This window comes from Styela clava, chromosome 5, assembly GCF_964204865.1.
Source record: "Styela clava chromosome 5, kaStyClav1.hap1.2, whole genome shotgun sequence".
Classification (NCBI taxonomy): domain Eukaryota; kingdom Metazoa; phylum Chordata; class Ascidiacea; order Stolidobranchia; family Styelidae; genus Styela; species Styela clava.
In genome coordinates, this window is record NC_135254.1 from 10,873,639 (window position 1) to 10,891,456 (window position 17,818).

Genomic DNA, 17,818 nt, shown 5'->3' on the forward strand with positions numbered 1-17,818 from the left:
AAATGCCCCGAGAAATTTGTTTGTAATTTAAAACTACTTCAACAGCGGCATTGCTTCAAAATCTGAAACTGCAGTATGTCGTTCTAAATATATAAACATGTTACATAGGCTTTTCTTTTCGTTTCTATGGTCACCGCAAATAATACGCGATATGGAAGTGAGAGTCTGATTTACTTCGATAGTGTAAATCTTTTCTTTAAGCCTAAATAATAACTGAGAAATGTCGTTTCCATGATGTATATTCTAGTTTTGAACGGCCATTTCGTATTGCTGCTGAATATACGAGCAGATCACACATTTGACATGAAGTTTATTACAACAACGAATGAAAAGCATCAGAGGCAGTGTTCACAAAGACTTCAAAAACTAGTTTTACAACATCTACCATACCCTGTTATTGGACAGGATTTATTTAAACTGTTAAAATTATTTTAGACCGGAACATTAATGAGAGCGTTGTCATAATGTAGAAGCACAAATGTTGTATAAGCATAAGGATTACACCAGGATTTCTTGATTCAGATCAATAGGCCCTCGACTGACATTATCAAAACAGAGAGGCAACATGAAGGGACTGCAATAGAACAACGACCATGTATACATGAATGTAGAAACCAGTTGTACCAGGATATTCATTATCTAATCAGGAAAGCAAAATTCCTTCTTTACTGAGATGAATCCGTTCAATATTCGCCATGTTTCCATCTAATCACTATCTTCCCCTGACGAAGCAGGTGTACTTTCAGCCTCTGATTCTTGTGCAGACTCTTCTTCAGAACCTGACGCCTGTTTGAATCAATATGAATAACAATATTAAAATGTTACATCAGCTTGTATACTCTGTTGATATAATTGGTTATATTGTAAATTTTATTCTGGCATAAAGGATGTTATTTCCTTGGTATTCTACGATTTCTAATAATTCAATTAATTTATTTATTTAAAAATAATACACCCGATTCTGAATTAAACTGGATTTCAATAAACTTTTTGAAGTATTCAATCTCCTGAAGGACAGATGTACAAACTCGAGGCCATGTGATTGGCCACCCAATCGGCTTTTCTACGCAAGCGAAAAATGCTGTCCTAATTGGCAGATTTCATCATTTCTTAATGAAATCATGGATTGTAAATTAAAATCTATTTAGCAATGGTGCTTTAGCAAGCAAGATGATCGATACTAATTTTTCGATCTGGAAATTTGTACTTTGCTTTTATCAACCAGACGTACCTTAGGTTCAGGACTGCTTTCCTTCTTTGCAATCTTTGCTTTTGGTTTGTCATTATCAGAATCAGATGACGATGACCCACTGTCTTGTATGAATTCTTTGCTTTTAAATCCACCAGGTTGTGACTTTTTAGGAGATTTCGAAGTTTTCGACGAACCTTTTGGTGAAGATTTTTTCTGTTTCCTTGAATGAGGAATATTTTACATGAGACTTTTTCACAAAATATTGAAAATTTTAGCCAGTCTTTCAACCCTTGTTTCACATTCCTAGAAAGTTAAACTTGAAAGATAACAGTGCCCGTTCTTTTAGAACTTTATTTGGAAGCCTAGATATTGAAAGCATAAAATTAACCATAAAAATAGGGTAGCTTTAAACCAGTTAACACAGATAAGCATGATAGATAAAATATGAACTTCGGGGCTGTGAATAAACTTCACCCATAGTCTGGGTTGTAAAAGATTTTGTCTCCAACACCACTCCGAGTTATCAAATTTTGATAACGAAATCTTTATCATGTGCAGACCTTCGTTATAAACTGTTAAACTGCTAAAATTAACGCTTTTGGATTTATAGTAGGAAGTTTTGATTTCTTTCATCACTATCCAAAATCTGTGATTCCGACTCTGGAGAGTTTAATATTAGACTCCAGCCACAACTCCAATGAAAACAAGCGAAATTCCAACTTCTTAGCACTGTTTAGTATTGTGGTTTGGAACAATATTGTTCCATTATTGGAAAAGATATAGAGGGCACGTCAACAAAAACAAATACATACTTTATAGGTGAAATATGTCTGGATCCTCCAGCAGCTTCGTATTTTCTCATTTCTTCTTTATATCTTATCTTATCTTTCTCATACTTCTCATTGTAAGACTAAAAATCGATAAATTAGACAATTTCAACAGAAAAATGAAACATCAATGTCTTTATGGAGTCGTCACTCTTATCAACTGGACTAACAAGTCAGAATTTTTCAAAAGTCTTGAGAAATTATTTTGCATTCTTACTCTTCCAAATACATTCCAAAAAATGATTTTGAATAATAAATATCATTTACAGTCAAAATTTAGTACAAATAACAGATCACCATAGATTTGCTACTTATACTAAGAAAATAGTCAGTGATTAATGACACAAAAATAATCAACTAAATAAAGTTATCACTATTATCTATCTATTATCTACTACAGCGAATATGCTATCAATAAGAAATTCAGACGTTCGATTTTGAAATACCTTTTTCTCAGCATCGGAAACATCTTTCCATAATTTTCCTGCATGTTTTGCAATTTCAGTCATGCTCAATTCAGGATTTTCCTTCTTTATTTTACTTCTGTTATCTGATAACCACTGCATGTAAGCTGAAGACGGACGCTTTGGTGCATTTGGATCCTTTTTCTTCTTACCCTGTATAATAAGTAGTCAAGATCTTAAAATCCCATCCTTAATCTGCCACAAACAACAATGCTTAAACAGATTAGTGATGTTTATTGTTTACCCATAATTTGGCTCCTATATAGCCTATTCAGATCAAATGAAGGTTTTACTACTGGCTAGGTGGGAAACGAAATAGTGAAAAATTTTTACATTTCAATTGTTTTAATAAAGTATCATAAAAACTTATAAATGAACGTGGACAATTTGAAGATTATCAACTCAACCTTCATTCACAATCACAAATATCTAAGAGATAAATTTTAAAACAAAATTGCTCAAAGCAGGAGACTGAAATATAAAGACTACTGATAACATAGTACATAGAACTTCTGCTGAAGTGTCAGAAACCAAAAAAGAAGTAAAAAAAGCTAAACTATTCTACAGATGTTGACACCAATGTTGGCGTTGCGGTGTAAATCATATGGCTAAGCCTTAGGAATACGCTCGCCACTGCATCTCTGATTACCCTGCGTGGGTTCGCAGATTCGGATTCCACGCGGGTATGATTATGTACGAGAAAATTGCTGGACTCCTCGCCGTCATAGGGTGATTCACGTAATCGCTGGTCGGTTACGGCTTCCTCCACCATCAAGTTCATCTGTTCATGGTCCCTACTATGGACTATGAACTAGGCGAGAGGGCGTGGTTCACCATTTATATAAGCAATCTTATCGGCTTTCTCTTCCCCGGGATAAATATGTAAATCCTATCCTAAGTTTGTATAAAAAAAATTACCTCTTTCTTACTGCTGCTTCGTTTTGTGGAAGATTTCTCTTTCTTTTTCTTCTTAGGTTTTTTCTCTTCTTCATCATTGTCCGAACCTTTTTCATCATTTTCATCTGAACTTGTATTCCGAACATCTGAATCATATTCATCTGCCACCTAGAATAAAGATGACAGAACAATTATCATCATCCTAAATATGAGTACCGTGAAAATGGGTCTTGTGGCATATATAAATAAATCCATAGTGCATGTGCAGTTGTAGCTGAGTTGTCGAATGATTTTCCTGACTGTCCGAAGATAACAACAATTTCAAAGGATTAGGAAAATGATAAAAAGTCTTTGAATTTTAATGAATCTTATTTTATATTTTCAACTCTTGCATTTTTTTAAATTTTATAAAAGTGATAATTTTTAGTATTAAGGTGTCCAAGGTGACAAAAAAATGTATTTTTATAAATAAAAAACAACAACAATCAGAGGCAAGAAACACCTTGTGAAGTAGCCACATTAGCTTTCATATATTGCAAAAACGACCAAGATATCATTTTAGTAAAAGATATGCAATAAAAATGTTTATCTTAATGTGTAGCCTACTGCAAAATATTATGAAATGTGCCGTCATTCTTATAGCAATAAAATGTTTGTAATATCCAATTTCAAAAGCACCTATCATAAAATCAAATGTGACTGTCCACCATATAGCAGAATGCAGCGTCTTCTGTTGCATAACAAATATGGGTACTCCCGTAGTGTGTGTACCAGGTTAGGGTTAGGCCATGATTTTATTCCGGTTTTCCTTATTTTAGTTCTAGAGTTCTGAGACTGTCTGTGTTAGTCAAGTGAATATCCCCCTGCCCATAGGTTTCAGTCCCTTTATACAACTTGATGTGAAGTAGGCGAACAAAATTAGTTACCTCCATATTGATACACACACTTCTGAAGCACCAAAATATGAACACACTGCAGAAAAAACTATCTGTATTTTAGTAATGAGTAAAAAATGCTGAATTTAACTCTTCAAATTTGTGACAAGGGGTAAATGGGAGAAGAGAGGTTGACTAACCCCTGTCGAATAGAATTGGCATTGAATCCTTTGATCACCTATTTGTAGATATCAAACAAATTTGATGAATCTATTTTCAATCATATTACTTTACCTCATCTGGTTCTGCACCAGGATTGAAGTCTTCATCTTCTTCTGAATCTTCATCACTGTCTCCTCCTCCATCATCTTCATCTCGATCTGCTGCTTCTTGCTTCATTCTCTCAAGATAAGCATCATGCTGTTCATCTTCTGAATCACTGTTTGCCATAATATCGATATTTCCACCTCCATCCTGTAAGAAGAATGTCAACTCAACCGCAAATTCAAATTACAGTAAACTTCGATAATGAAAAATTAGCGCATACCCTTGTATAATAGAATGTTAAAAACACTTGGTAAAATTAATGCTTTTCAGGTTTTGGTTAACGGTTTTCAATTAGTTTTAGTAAAAAATATATGAATTTTATCAACCAAAAAAGTCAAACCAAAAGTCCTTTTGCAATTTAAATTCGGTCCAATATTATATTATAGCAATATTATCTAGCAATCTGCGCATTGGGCTTATCTCTATTGACGCTGCTGTTTGCAGATTATTAAAGATCATAAGCTAAAACCTCATGGTCATCACCTATCTAGAAGATCATATACAATGGGAATACACAGCAATACTATTTTATTAACAATTCCATAGGTGTATCAGAAAAACTCACCACTCCTTTTCCAATGTTTTTGATCTTTAATTTTTTCTGACTCACAAAATCGAAAAGAGCAGGGTAACAATTTCTGTCGAGAAAACAATGTAAAGGTTATTAGTTTTAAATTTGCCAAAATCGTAAATCTATTGTTGAGAATCTGACTAATGTAATGTAAGATAGAACAGAATTTATGGTCAGTACAGTTGTGGTAGACACCCACATGCTAAATAATATCTACCCTATGATGTTATGATTTGAAAAGGGAACAGAATAATTTTTGAAATGTCAAGTAAGAGTGTGAGCTAATACTGTGCAATAAACTGCTGTATAAAAATATAAAGGATTTAAACCCCATAAATTTGGTTACTTCTAAAAATAAAACATGTGGAGTGTAGCCTTGTTCAGGGTAATAGTGTAAAAAATATGAAAAATGAGAGGGGATAAAATCAACATTACAATAACAGGCGCTCCAGTGTGTGTACCAATATGGAGGTAACTAATTTTGTTCTCCTACTTTACATCAAGTTGTATAAAGAGACTGAAACCTATGAGCAGGGGGGTGGGGTATTCAATTGCCTGACACAGACATAAATAAGGAAAATCAGAAAAAAATTATGGCCTAACCCTAACATAGTACACACACTACGGGAGTACCAAATATATAGGTTAGATTATAACATTCATTGACTAACTTTTCAATATTGCTGAAAACATAAGCAGTCTGACTTCTTGTTTCAATTTCAAAATCGAAGGATCTGCTGCTGGTAGCTGATCCACGAGCAAAATTCACGAAAGCAATTTCATCAAATCGAACATGAATCGGAGGTTTATGGACATACATGAAACCTCTCTCCAGTGGGAAGAGAAATCCTGATGATGCTTTGTAAGTACACATGATGGATTGGTCACTGTTTGGACTGATAAAAATATTAAAAAAACATTATAAACAAATGGTAAAACGTTTAACGACATAATTTTGATAAAGACCAAGTTATACGAAGAAATTTTGTAAGGCATCTCAAAATTGTTTCAATTTATGTCAATTTATTTTGCTTTCATTATTGTCAAATATGATAAAAGAAATCATTCAGTCATTCTGTACAAGAAGCGGAGATTTCAGGCCTGAATAACTGAATTCTGATCAAGTTCATTTTTAAACACCTGAATTCCTTAGACAGTCTCAAATATCAGATACCGGTACTTTGCAGAATTTAGTTTAGTACATTAACTAGGCCTATTTTTATATGTTTTACATGCTACTGGACAAGCTGGATTCAATATTTTCAATCTTAAATATCTTACCCCTTGAATGAACCAGGAACAGTTATTTTTCGTTGCACTAGATTTTTCATAACACGACTTACAACTTCATATATTGGCCCCGACATATCTTTTTGCAATCGATCTCCAAACTTTTCTTCAATTTCTCTCCTGTTTTAAACAACATTTGAAGGCAAGCAGTAAGCAAACAAACAAGTATTTTTATGCATTTTCCAAAAATGTGTGTAAAAATACCACTAAAATACCAACTGTTAGTCCGATACCAATTCCCTATCACCAAAATAATTGGGTATTAATATCAATATGCTGAAATACTATTATCAACTTATAGCAATAATTATAATTTTTGAAATATATGGTGCAACATTTTCAATTTCGAAAATTTATAGAAATTTATATTGCCCTAAAATATCATTAACACCAATTCTCGAAATCTTGTTATTTATTTACTCAGATGATTTTCAAGTGGAAATTGTAAAAATGAGTGAACACAAACCCATTATTTTCAAAATGGCATTTAAAATAAATTTAATATGTCATAGAATCTAACATAGTTTTCACTTTCCTAATATTTAAAATTATTAATCTCAGAAATATTACTAATAATTAATAGTCAACAAACATTGACAGGTAACAAAATGTTACTACAAATAACTCTCTGTGAGTATTGACAAAAATAATGATGTCAATAATATACAAAAACTGTTTTCACCATAAAACTGTTGTTGACCAAAATTTTACTCTGCTTCAACATTCTACTAAAAGAGCACCATTCTAAATAATATTAAAACTATGAAAAAAGTACTTACTCAGACAAAGTCATTTCTACAGACATTTCATCTTCTTTATAAAATAAAAGAACAAGGAAATGATATCTGGTTTGTCCTTGTCTGACAGGAGGATCAAGACTGACCTGAAATAAGTTTGAAAACTTTAAAGTAAAATATTTATAAATAAAAAAAAGCAAAAAAAAATTGAATAGACATTAAATGGAATACACCAATGGTTAAAATAAACAGATCTATGACAGAGAAAACAGAATAATGCAATAAACAAAGAAAAAAATTAGTTACTGCGTTTGTATTAAAAATTTCGAAATTACCACAAAGAAAATTTGTCTCTGATCTCTGTGTGGAAGTAAAAAGAGTCGTAGTATGGAAGTATATGTGATTTTGTAATCGAACGTCTTTCCGTGAAGTTGAACAAACTTTGGATACATTCTAATGTCATATCTACCTCTGTAAAAATAAGGCAAATAAAAACTTGAATCTTTTCATATCTAATTTTTTTAAGAAGAATGTTCAATAACATATATAGCTGTGACGTGAGTTACTTATAATGGCATAAAACCAAGCAATCCCTTCACAGATAATCATGCCCACATGAGCCCCACACATAGTACAATGTGCCAAAACAGCATGACGGAACTCAACTCAATTGGAAATTTCATTCTATATATCCTACAGCTAAGAAACAGTGGAATCAGAAAAGTATTTTTATCATAAAATGGTGCTGAAACTAATGATAAATCAACATATCGTGGCTAATGCTACGACCAATGGCCAACAGTAAATGAGACGCTAAAAGACAAAACACTTCAAATACATAACCAACCTTGGTGTGAGACATTGTAAATCTTGAAATGTACAAATGGCATTTCCTTTCGCTTGCAGTACATCAGCTTTCGATATAACATTATCACTGAAAACCTGTGGATTAAATTCGGAAATTATAAGGAATAAGTCTTGTATATTATTTTTAGTTTTCTGATAAGTACTGAAACTCAGAACAAACAAAAAATATAGGAGAAAAAACCTGCACAGTATCAGTTTCATCGTTTTGTGATGGCGGAACAAAAAACCTCATTTCCATAAGGGATAATTCTGCATCATCATTCTGATGAAATTCTAATGAAACTTCGTTTTTTCCTGGTGTACATTGTGATACATTTTGCAATGGAATTTCAAAAGCTCTTTTTGAGTCAACATCAAACTGTAGTTCATAACCTATAAATTGTCATAAGTCTTCTTTTAATTTTCATATCGTTAAAAAAACAGAAATTAAACATAATATCATTGACATTCTCAAGTCTCTATACAACAGTAGACAAAAAGTGAGCGATTATTACAGGTTATACTTTAAAACAACCCATTCAAATGCCCGAATATTCTTAAATAATTTAAGTCATAAAATATTACTTCAATCATATTATTAAAAGATCTCATGTCTGCTACCTGAATTAGCGTGCAATGAAATATTAAAGATAAAATTAAGATTCCAGTTCTTGAAAATATTACGATTACAACCAATTTGAAAGTGCATTTTTGTGTATGGATTTACTCAGAGTGATAGTTCAATCACATATGATGACAAATTTGAAACAAAATGTAGCCTACCATTGAATGTTGTATCACCCCAGTTCCATCCTTTCGCAGACATGTCTTGTTGTTCAATTGTAACATTGTAATTATTTTTCACATGCTTATTGATCTTTTCAAACTCCTGAAATTTGTATGTTATTGATATTGTATTAATAACCACAACACAACAATCATAATATCCCAAACATGGTGGAATAGCATATAAATTTTGACAATGTTTGAAATGATACAACTATCAGTAGAGGTGCGCGAGACTAACTCCCAATCCTTTCTCAATGTCTTTGCGCCAGTGGATCTGTATGCGTGTAACGCAAGAATGCTGTAGCAGGAATAAAATTGCATATTTTAAATGATAACTGGAAAATACCAGCATATCCGTTACAGGAAAGAAAAAAAAAATGGTTAATTGGGGATGCAAATTTTTCACTATGTAATTACGGTACTCAGAAAATAAGTTAAGCTATGATACAGCATAAAATATTTGCAAGATATATACCGCCTCTTTGAATCCATCGTATTTGCAAGAACGTCCGTCTGTCAACTCAAGTTTCAACTCATATCCCCGAGCAACTCTTCTCCACACAACACTCTCTATGTCGGATAGTGGAATTGTTTCAACTTTTCCAGTTTTTATATTTTTGAAAACGACATTATTATTGTTAAGCCGGAGTCTACCTTCATGCTGAAAAATAAATACCATTTAAATTTATAAACCGATAAAATATCCATATCATATGAAGTTATTGTCCTGCTTAAAACATTGGGAAAAAAATATGAAAACATCACAAGTTACAGATCGCTGGTTCAAATCCCATGATCTCACCTCACCAGAGGTGTTACTAAATTAGGTAGGCAATGCTGTCCCTGAAATAAAAGTCAGTACGGCACAGTTATAATAAGATTTTGCATAATCATCCCGGAGGAGAAGAAAGCCGATACGATGGCTCAATCATAGGGTGAACCACAGTATCTCGTTTAGTTACCGTACGAGTCCATGACGAGTATGAGATTAGTTAGCCAATTATTTGTTTGAGATGGATGAATTTGGTGTTGGAGGAAGCCGTAGGTACGGTAATTGACCAGCTTGCCACAGTTACCACCCTATAATGGCAAGGAGTCCAGAAATCCTCTCGCACATAATTGTATGGCATAGCCTACTGCAGCACTGTTTCACATTTGACACCAAACAAAAACTTTTTATTGTGATTGGGTGGCTTACCCACTTTGCGGCCATGACCTATCTGCGACCATCAACTTCATCGATTAAATTAATGCCGAAAAAATTAACGAAACGCGCCGATATTTCTCACGCGTTATCGTCCACTTATCCCTCGTAGCTCTACGAAATTACACTAAAATGCGGCCACAAATAAAAAAGTTATGCCCGAAAACCTGACCGAAGAAAAAAAACGGACCATTTTACCATGTCGCCAACTACCCATTGTTCCTTCAAAAAAGCTTGAAAATCCATACAAATATAAGAGATAAAGAGATGAAACTTGGCAGGTGGGTAGAGTTGTGTTTCTTTTACCCATCTTTAAAGTTTCGCGTTTCTATCTTCAAAGGAGGGGGAGTAGGGGGGTGCGCATTTCCAATACGTCAATAATATCTTTGTCAACTAATTTGCGACCACCGTGTTTTTGTCTGTTTGATTGCTGTGATGCGGTGCTTTGTTTATAATTTGAAGAATTTTGTTTGAAATAATCGTGTTCTTAAAATATATGGCGGTCAGAAATGCAATTAGAAGCCCTTTTTTTCACGCATGGCTGCGTATGCCCTAGTCTCGACGCAGCAGAAACGATGTTCAAGGCTTGAAATCCGTGGTCGCACACTGGTCGTTCGGTCGCAAATACGTCTTCAGAGTGTCGAACTTTGGTGGTTTGTATAGCTTTAACCCCTGGTTGAGAAAGTTAATTCGAAGTTCAGCGTGTAGAATAAATGCCAATGCACCTACGGTGAAAAAATTAACGGGTTAGAAATATTGGTTTTTGTTTTATAGCGGTTTGAATGAAATCGTCCGCAGACTGGCTACACCACCCTATATCACAGAATAAATTTCTCATGTATCCGATAGTCTAGATCAGATACCGGTACCTAAGTTTTCGATTCGAAGAACTGAAGAATAAACCCCCACATTAAAAGACATCAATTATAAGAGTGAGTACCTATTCCTCCCTTACAAGACAGTCAGTGAAGCTATGGCTATGCGCAGTAAAGGCAAAATGATTAACAATGACAACCCATGATTGACTCACCAACGCGCCTCGAATTTCTTGATAAATATCACTGTAATCCAAAACGCTGGCCGACATGGCAGCTTTACTTGTGTACAGCAGAAGTAATCCAAAGTTAGATCTTCACCAATGAGGCAAAACTAGAAGTACCGGTACTTGTTGTAAAGACTAACTCTATCACAAAGCCTCAAGCCAACCTTGGTTAGATCAGAACAAAGTGACTATAAGTTATAGTATAACACTTTATAGTCACTTTGGATCAGAAGCCTTCAGTACATGGAGTGAATAGAGGGAAAATCCCGCGAACAGTGGTGCGTCCTCCAGCGGAATCTGTAGAGTTCACGAAAAAGTATCTACAATCAAGACTTTCTACAGAAACCTGAAAAGTCGTTTCCAACAAATAATTAAAGAAGACCCGCATTACTGTAATATGTTACCAAGGTTTTGTTCGGTATAGTTAGTGTAGCGGCCATGATTATAAACAGTGACCGCTATTATTGTAACTAAACTGGCAACGGTAACTTAGGGCATCGAACCCTGACCATTGATGTTGGCGGGATCTCTTTCGGCGTGAGCCGCTTGGAGGTAGGACGTATAAATTTGTATCTTAATCAATCGGGGGGGGGGGGGTTAGTATTATTAATTAGGCGTAGTTTAAATTTACATCATATAATTCTACTTCCTGTTTCGTATAGTTATTATTGGTCCCTCCTGTGTAATAGCACTGTATTTTACCGGATTTCTGTTTGACAACTATTGCACCATTATCTGACTACTATTTCACCAACTTTTGACTCAACAATAAACATCTTTGGACAATCATTTTGAACTTTGAAAGGAACTCAGACAGAACCGCGTCATCAAAAATAAAGTGCCTGTACGAGCTATTTATTCCAATCACTCTAACGAGCACATCGCCATCGTATGGTGCTGAGCCGTTATAGTTAGAGTCTTAAGTATACTGTATAACTGTATAAGTAAGAGTTATTATTGGACACGTTTAGTGGCAATAACGATCGTTTCAATATTATTGGACACGTAGTGGACATAACGATCGTTTCAATATTATGTTGTTCTTGTTCTTTGACACGTTTTTAAAAAGTCGCTTTTCTCTTCAAATACTGGACCAATTGCTTTGAAATTTTCAGTGGTTAAAGATTAATTTTTTTGCTAGAAGGCTATTACTTTTATTTATTTCAAAATTTTGCGTGAATTCTATGAAATTTGATATTTCGTCTAAAATTTTGCTGTATTATTTTTTATCCATGGGAACACGGATTTTAGTCAGTGTCATGACTGGCTGTACGTTTTGATTCTGCAAAATTCTTGCTACTGGAAATTCAGAACTTTTTTGAGGGTACCGGTAGCGTCAAAGGTACCGGTAAGGACTGATTCGCTCTGGTCTAACGTGTCCATATATTTGTGCGTAGCTCTCTTGTGTTGTTGTTGTTCTTTGACACGTTTTTAAAAAATCGCTTTTCTCTTCGAATACAGGACCAATTGCTTTGAAATTTTCAGTGGTTAAAGATTAATTTCTTCGCTAGAAGGCTATTACTTTTATTTATTTCAATATTTTGGGTGAATTCTATGAAATTTGATATTTCGTCTAAAATTTTGCTGTATTATTTTTTATCCATGGGAACACGGATTTTAGTCAGTGTCATGACTGGCTGTACGTTTTGATTCTGCAAAATTCTTGCTACTGAAAATTCAGAACTTTTTTGAGGGTACCGGTAGCGTCAAAGGTACCGGTAAAGACTGATTCGCTCTGGTCTAACGTGTCCATATATTTGTGCGTAGCTCTCTTGTTATTAAAGATATTGTTTTTGTGTTTCAAGTAAAAAATCACAGCGACTTCACCCCGACTGTTAAAACGTAAATATATACTACTACGTTAAAGCTATGTACACTGAAGAAATAATATTGTGTGTGTGTATATATCAGTGTTTCCCAACCCGAGCCCGCGGTCTCAAATGAGTCCGCGAAGCGTTTGAATGAGTCCGTAACGAGCCAGAAATTCACTGCGGGTCGCAAGCGATTTTGCAAAACTTAACTATCAGCCAAGTTACGATTTACGTTAAAATTTACATAAAACATACCAAGCAAGTTTATTCACATAACATTAATGGAGTCAATAATCACTGGTTACAGAGTAGCGCTGGGCATATATTCGAATATTCAAGTATTAGAATAGCAATTCAACTACAGTATTCATAAATTTGGTAACAGGTGACGCGATAGGTCACTTGCGGGTAGCTTAATTTAATCAAACGAGTGGATTTCACAACTCACTTGCGGATTTCCGACGAAAACACGCGCCGATAGATGACCTAAGTCCTAAGTGATATTTCTAGCGAGTTCGAACAACGAGGAATAAATTTTTTTCTGGTGTCGAGGGTTGCAACCCAAATTTCCTTAATTGAAAAAAAAGTAATACTAAAAATAAAACGAAAAACACCATAACTTTTGTTTTATGATTATCCGCTACCGATTAAAAACGCTTGCAAATCGCAAAACTTGGTTGCTTCACTGCTACCGTAGTATACCTACCAGGGCATTTTCCCTTAGGATTCTTTGCTTTACTGCCTCGACATTGGTACGTGCAGTACAGGAGCGCCGTAAGTGTTTTAGAACAGCTCAGATTTGTCGAATCCACAAAAATGCGAATCAAAGCAAAATATAATGGGGCACTTTACCACGCATTTTTGTGTCCACGGATTGTCATGAAATTTTCTGAGTAGTATTGCTTTTATTTCGTCAACACAACCGCAGATTAAAATGATCACAATTAAATTAATAATAATAATAACCCAGGGGGGTTCGACCTCATCTCTACTGGCTGGGTCCCCAAGGTGGCGGATAGGGGAAACACCTAGGTAAAACTAGGTCAGCTGTGAATATTCAATAAGCAGCCCCGGACCAAAAAGGTAAAATTTAAAATGATAACTCGACATAAAAAAACTACATAGAGGCTGGGGCGACGCCCTCTATAAAAAGGTCCCAAAAAAACATTGTCAGTATTTCTACTGACACACTCTCACATCACGATATAAGTGGTCCCTCAACAGAGGATATTCCTCAACCGAGCCCCATACGTGAAATATCGGAAAGAAAAGAAAAAATTAAAAAACATCGTTGGAAACGTGAAGAGTATATACAAGTGATGGAAGCGTACTACAGAGCTGTGAGCTCTTCCCCAAAATGTATTACTAAACAAACACTTACAAATTGGCTTGAAGGACCCCACTCTTTGAATGTCCAAAATATGAAAGCAAATGGACTTGCAAATGTCCGACGGGATATAATTTGAAATAACCGACTGACAGATATAGAACTGAAATCCATCAAACAGAAATACTTGGGATCAAGGGATATGAGTCAAAATGACAATGTACATGACGAAAATGGCCTATGTGACAATGTACAAGAAATATTACAACTGCCATGCATAAACTCACCTCAACAAGATTTTAAAAACAGACTCAAATTGCCAAAATTACAATTGACGAAAGAAACTAAAATCTGGCTAGCAGAAGGCAACGAAGCTATTGCCCTTTTGAAGCAAGATTTGGAATTTGATCTGGATGTTACTGAAATATCAAACATTATTTATGCATGTTCAACTATGGTTACTGAAAAAGTTGGAGCAATAATTAGGAAACCCACTGGACCAAGGCACAATTACAAGGCAAAATGGAAAGTAAGAATTGAGAGCCAAATTAAACAAATGAGAGCAGATTTGTCTATCTTATCAGAAATACAAAACGGTAGTATTCTTAATAAACGAACAATGAAGAAAATAACAAATCGGTACAAATTAGATGGGTTACACAGTAATATTGCGGTAATCAGAGAGAATCTAAAGCAGAAAATACAACTCAAGGCGCAAAGGATGGATGCAAAGACCAACTACTAGTAAATAAAATGATTTTGGAAAATTGCAGAACTTATCAAAAACACATGAGTACCGCATGGATTGATTACAGAAAAGCGTTTGACAGTGTACCGCATTCTTGGCTTTTAAAGGTATTCGAAATTTACAAGTTGTCACCTATCCTAATTCCTAATCTCTTTTTTCAAAATTACAATGAAAAATTGGCAAACAAATTTGATCCTGAGGCACAATGACGGAAAGATACAAAGTGACACCATTTCGATTTCATGCGGAATTTTTCAAGGAGACTCGTTTTCACCTCTTGCGTTCTGCCTTGCCTTGGCCCCGCTTAGCACTTTGCTGAAAGAAACCGGTTGTGGCTACGAAATTTTGAAACAAAAAATATCTCATTTATTTTATATGGATGATTTGAAGCTGTATTCTAAAAATGATAACCAACTTGAAATGTTATTGAAAACTTTGAAATCATTCAGTGATGACATCAAAATGACATTCGGCCTCGAGAAATGCGCAAAAGCATCTTTTCGCAAAGGTAAATTATTTAGAGAATCAAATTTACAATTAGATCAAGAAACCTCGATAAAAGAACTCGGTAGCGATTCAACATATCGTTGCCTTGGAGTACATGAAGCTGATGGAATCAGACATGAAAAAATTATCAAAAAGGAATATTTGAGAAGACTTCGATCGGTTTTGAATAGTGAACTTAACTCTGTAAACATCTTCAAGGCAATTAACAGTTTTGCAATACCAGTAGTTTCGTACAGTTTCAATATCATCAAGTGGACTAAGCAAGAAATCAAACAATTTGATACCAAAACGAGAAAACTAATGACGATAAATAAAATACATCATCCTCGAGCAGACACTGAACGTTTGTACTTATCACGAAGGGTGGACGAGGTCTGATTCAAATTGAGGAAAGTTACAAACCATCTACTGTAGGACTGAAAATATATTTGACCGATACAGAAGATCCACTAATGCGCATCGTGCGAGATTTCGATAAAAATAAAAATAGGCGTTTCAATCTTCAACAAAACTGATGAATTTATGAAGAAAACTGGTGTTACTAATTTCTTAACTGAGAAAAAAGGTGCAAACAAGATGGCAAAAGATGTCAAGCTCAAGTATAAGAAAGAAATTTAAAAGCAGAGACTAAAAATTTGGCATGATAAACCCTTTGCATGGAAAATATCCCACTAGAGCATGTGCACTGGATGTAAATGAACAACAAACGCATAAATGGCTAAAGAGTTCAGGTCTGACTAAAGTAGTTTATGCAACTTCATCGCCCCCCTGCACTACAAAAAAATATAAAGTCAGAAACGAATATATTACAGACCAAATAAGAAGACAAATAATAGTTTGTGATGTTTTTTAATGAAATAGATGAGCTTGGTGTTCTTCAGCGAGTTATTTATTATATCTAAAATTACCCCGTTTACTGATGGAAAGGTGATTTCGTTGTTTTAATAGCAATAGTAGCACGGCTGAAAACCCCTTTTTCATCATATAATAGATCGAAAATGAAAGAATCCAGGGTTCTACCTCCTCAAAAACCGCCGCGTACTCTTGCCTTATAGCATTTCACTTCCTAAATTCACCCCATTTCACATTAAAATAATAAAAACAAAGTTAATTTTCCCAAACTTATAATAATGATTTTCGTACATTTGTTTTTGGATTCATTGACTCGAATGTGGAAGAAGCCGTGACTGACTATCGGCTACGCCCAGGGGTCGGCAAATTTTATGTCGCTCGCAGGACAAAATTCAGGGTTGCTAGTCTTTTGCGGGTCGCATATATTTTTTGAAAGTTAAAAACGGAACAGCACGCAAAAACTGCGACAATTCGTGAACTCAACTCAGTCGTCTTATTAAAAAAACATTACAATGATATTTAATGTGACACTGTCTCGTTGCTGCATCACGCTGGATAGCTTTACGACGCCAAGATTGAAACATTTTCTAAATGGGCATCACCAAACCCCCGTCTTTGCTTGTTCTTTGTAATGTTCATTTTCGAAAATAATGATTTGCACAAATATGTACTTCCGAACATTGAAGTGAATATTTTCGCATGATTTGTGAAATTTTGATAAATATTTTCTCTCTAAGAAGATACATTCTTACAAAAATTAAGCAGTGATGAATCTCTCGATTAGAATATGAATTTTATTTTCTTATTGCTTCGCAATATATTCGAATATTTACTGCGCTATTGAACCCCTGCACTCAGCATCAACTTTTCTGCGTGTTTCCATTTGTCTAATTATAATTACATTGTAGGCTCGTTAAACGAGTGGCTGTTCACTAGATTGTTAGGATATAGTATAATTTAGTCTGAACGTGTCTCACGATAAATTCTGTTACTTAAAAAAATGTAATTTACTCCTCGAGCGTAGATTATAAATAAAAAATTTTCATCGTCAAAACCGCCGTTTGGATATTTACCCGGGCATAGACTTCCTTGTTTACTTCGTGACATTGGCCAATCAGCAAGATGCAAAAAAAGGGAACAATGCCCCCTTTCGCATCCGCTCAGGCGCTCAGACACTCTCACTCAGACAGATTTTCAGACGTGGTCGTGAACATTACCTCATTTTCGCATTTTTGGATTATATTCGTTAGTTTTTAGTTGTTTTTCGGAACTTAAAATATAAATCAAATAAGTCAATGATTACTTTGTCTTTCCATGAGTTTCAGTTTAAATACAGCAATCAAAAATTAGTGTAGAAATAGCTGTGATAGACTAGGCTAAAATTCTTTATCGGTACTTTTAAAAAACAGATTGTTGAATGGTGTGTATTAGAATGATAGTTTGAAACAAATACCCCATTTTAAAGGCAACAACTCGCGAAACCACTCTTAAAATAAGCCCCGAAACTTTTAA

General features: G+C 34.6%; 2 protein-coding genes across 2 annotated transcripts; one reads left to right on the plus strand and one right to left on the minus strand.

Annotated features, from left to right (window-relative positions):
* Positions 1-293: 293 nt before the first annotated feature.
* Positions 294-11,314, minus strand: LOC120344969 (FACT complex subunit SSRP1-like). The gene is made up of 16 exons (XM_039414320.2): positions 11,050-11,314; positions 9,291-9,476; positions 8,810-8,915; positions 8,229-8,419; positions 8,028-8,122; positions 7,516-7,651; positions 7,223-7,326; positions 6,435-6,563; positions 5,825-6,049; positions 5,148-5,220; positions 4,550-4,729; positions 3,402-3,548; positions 2,466-2,636; positions 2,005-2,102; positions 1,232-1,412; positions 294-786 (listed from the first exon to the last, which is right to left on the minus strand). The coding sequence occupies exons 1-16, from the start codon at positions 11,104-11,106 to the stop codon at positions 706-708; spliced, it is 2,160 nt and encodes a 719-aa protein (XP_039270254.2). The 5' UTR covers positions 11,107-11,314; the 3' UTR covers positions 294-705.
* A 3,801-nt stretch (positions 11,315-15,115) lies between these two features.
* LOC144422860 (uncharacterized) lies at positions 15,116-15,832 on the plus strand. The gene has a single exon (XM_078112757.1). It carries the CDS (start codon positions 15,116-15,118, stop codon positions 15,830-15,832), a length of 717 nt encoding a protein of 238 aa, XP_077968883.1.
* The last annotated feature ends 1,986 nt before the right edge of the window (positions 15,833-17,818 follow it).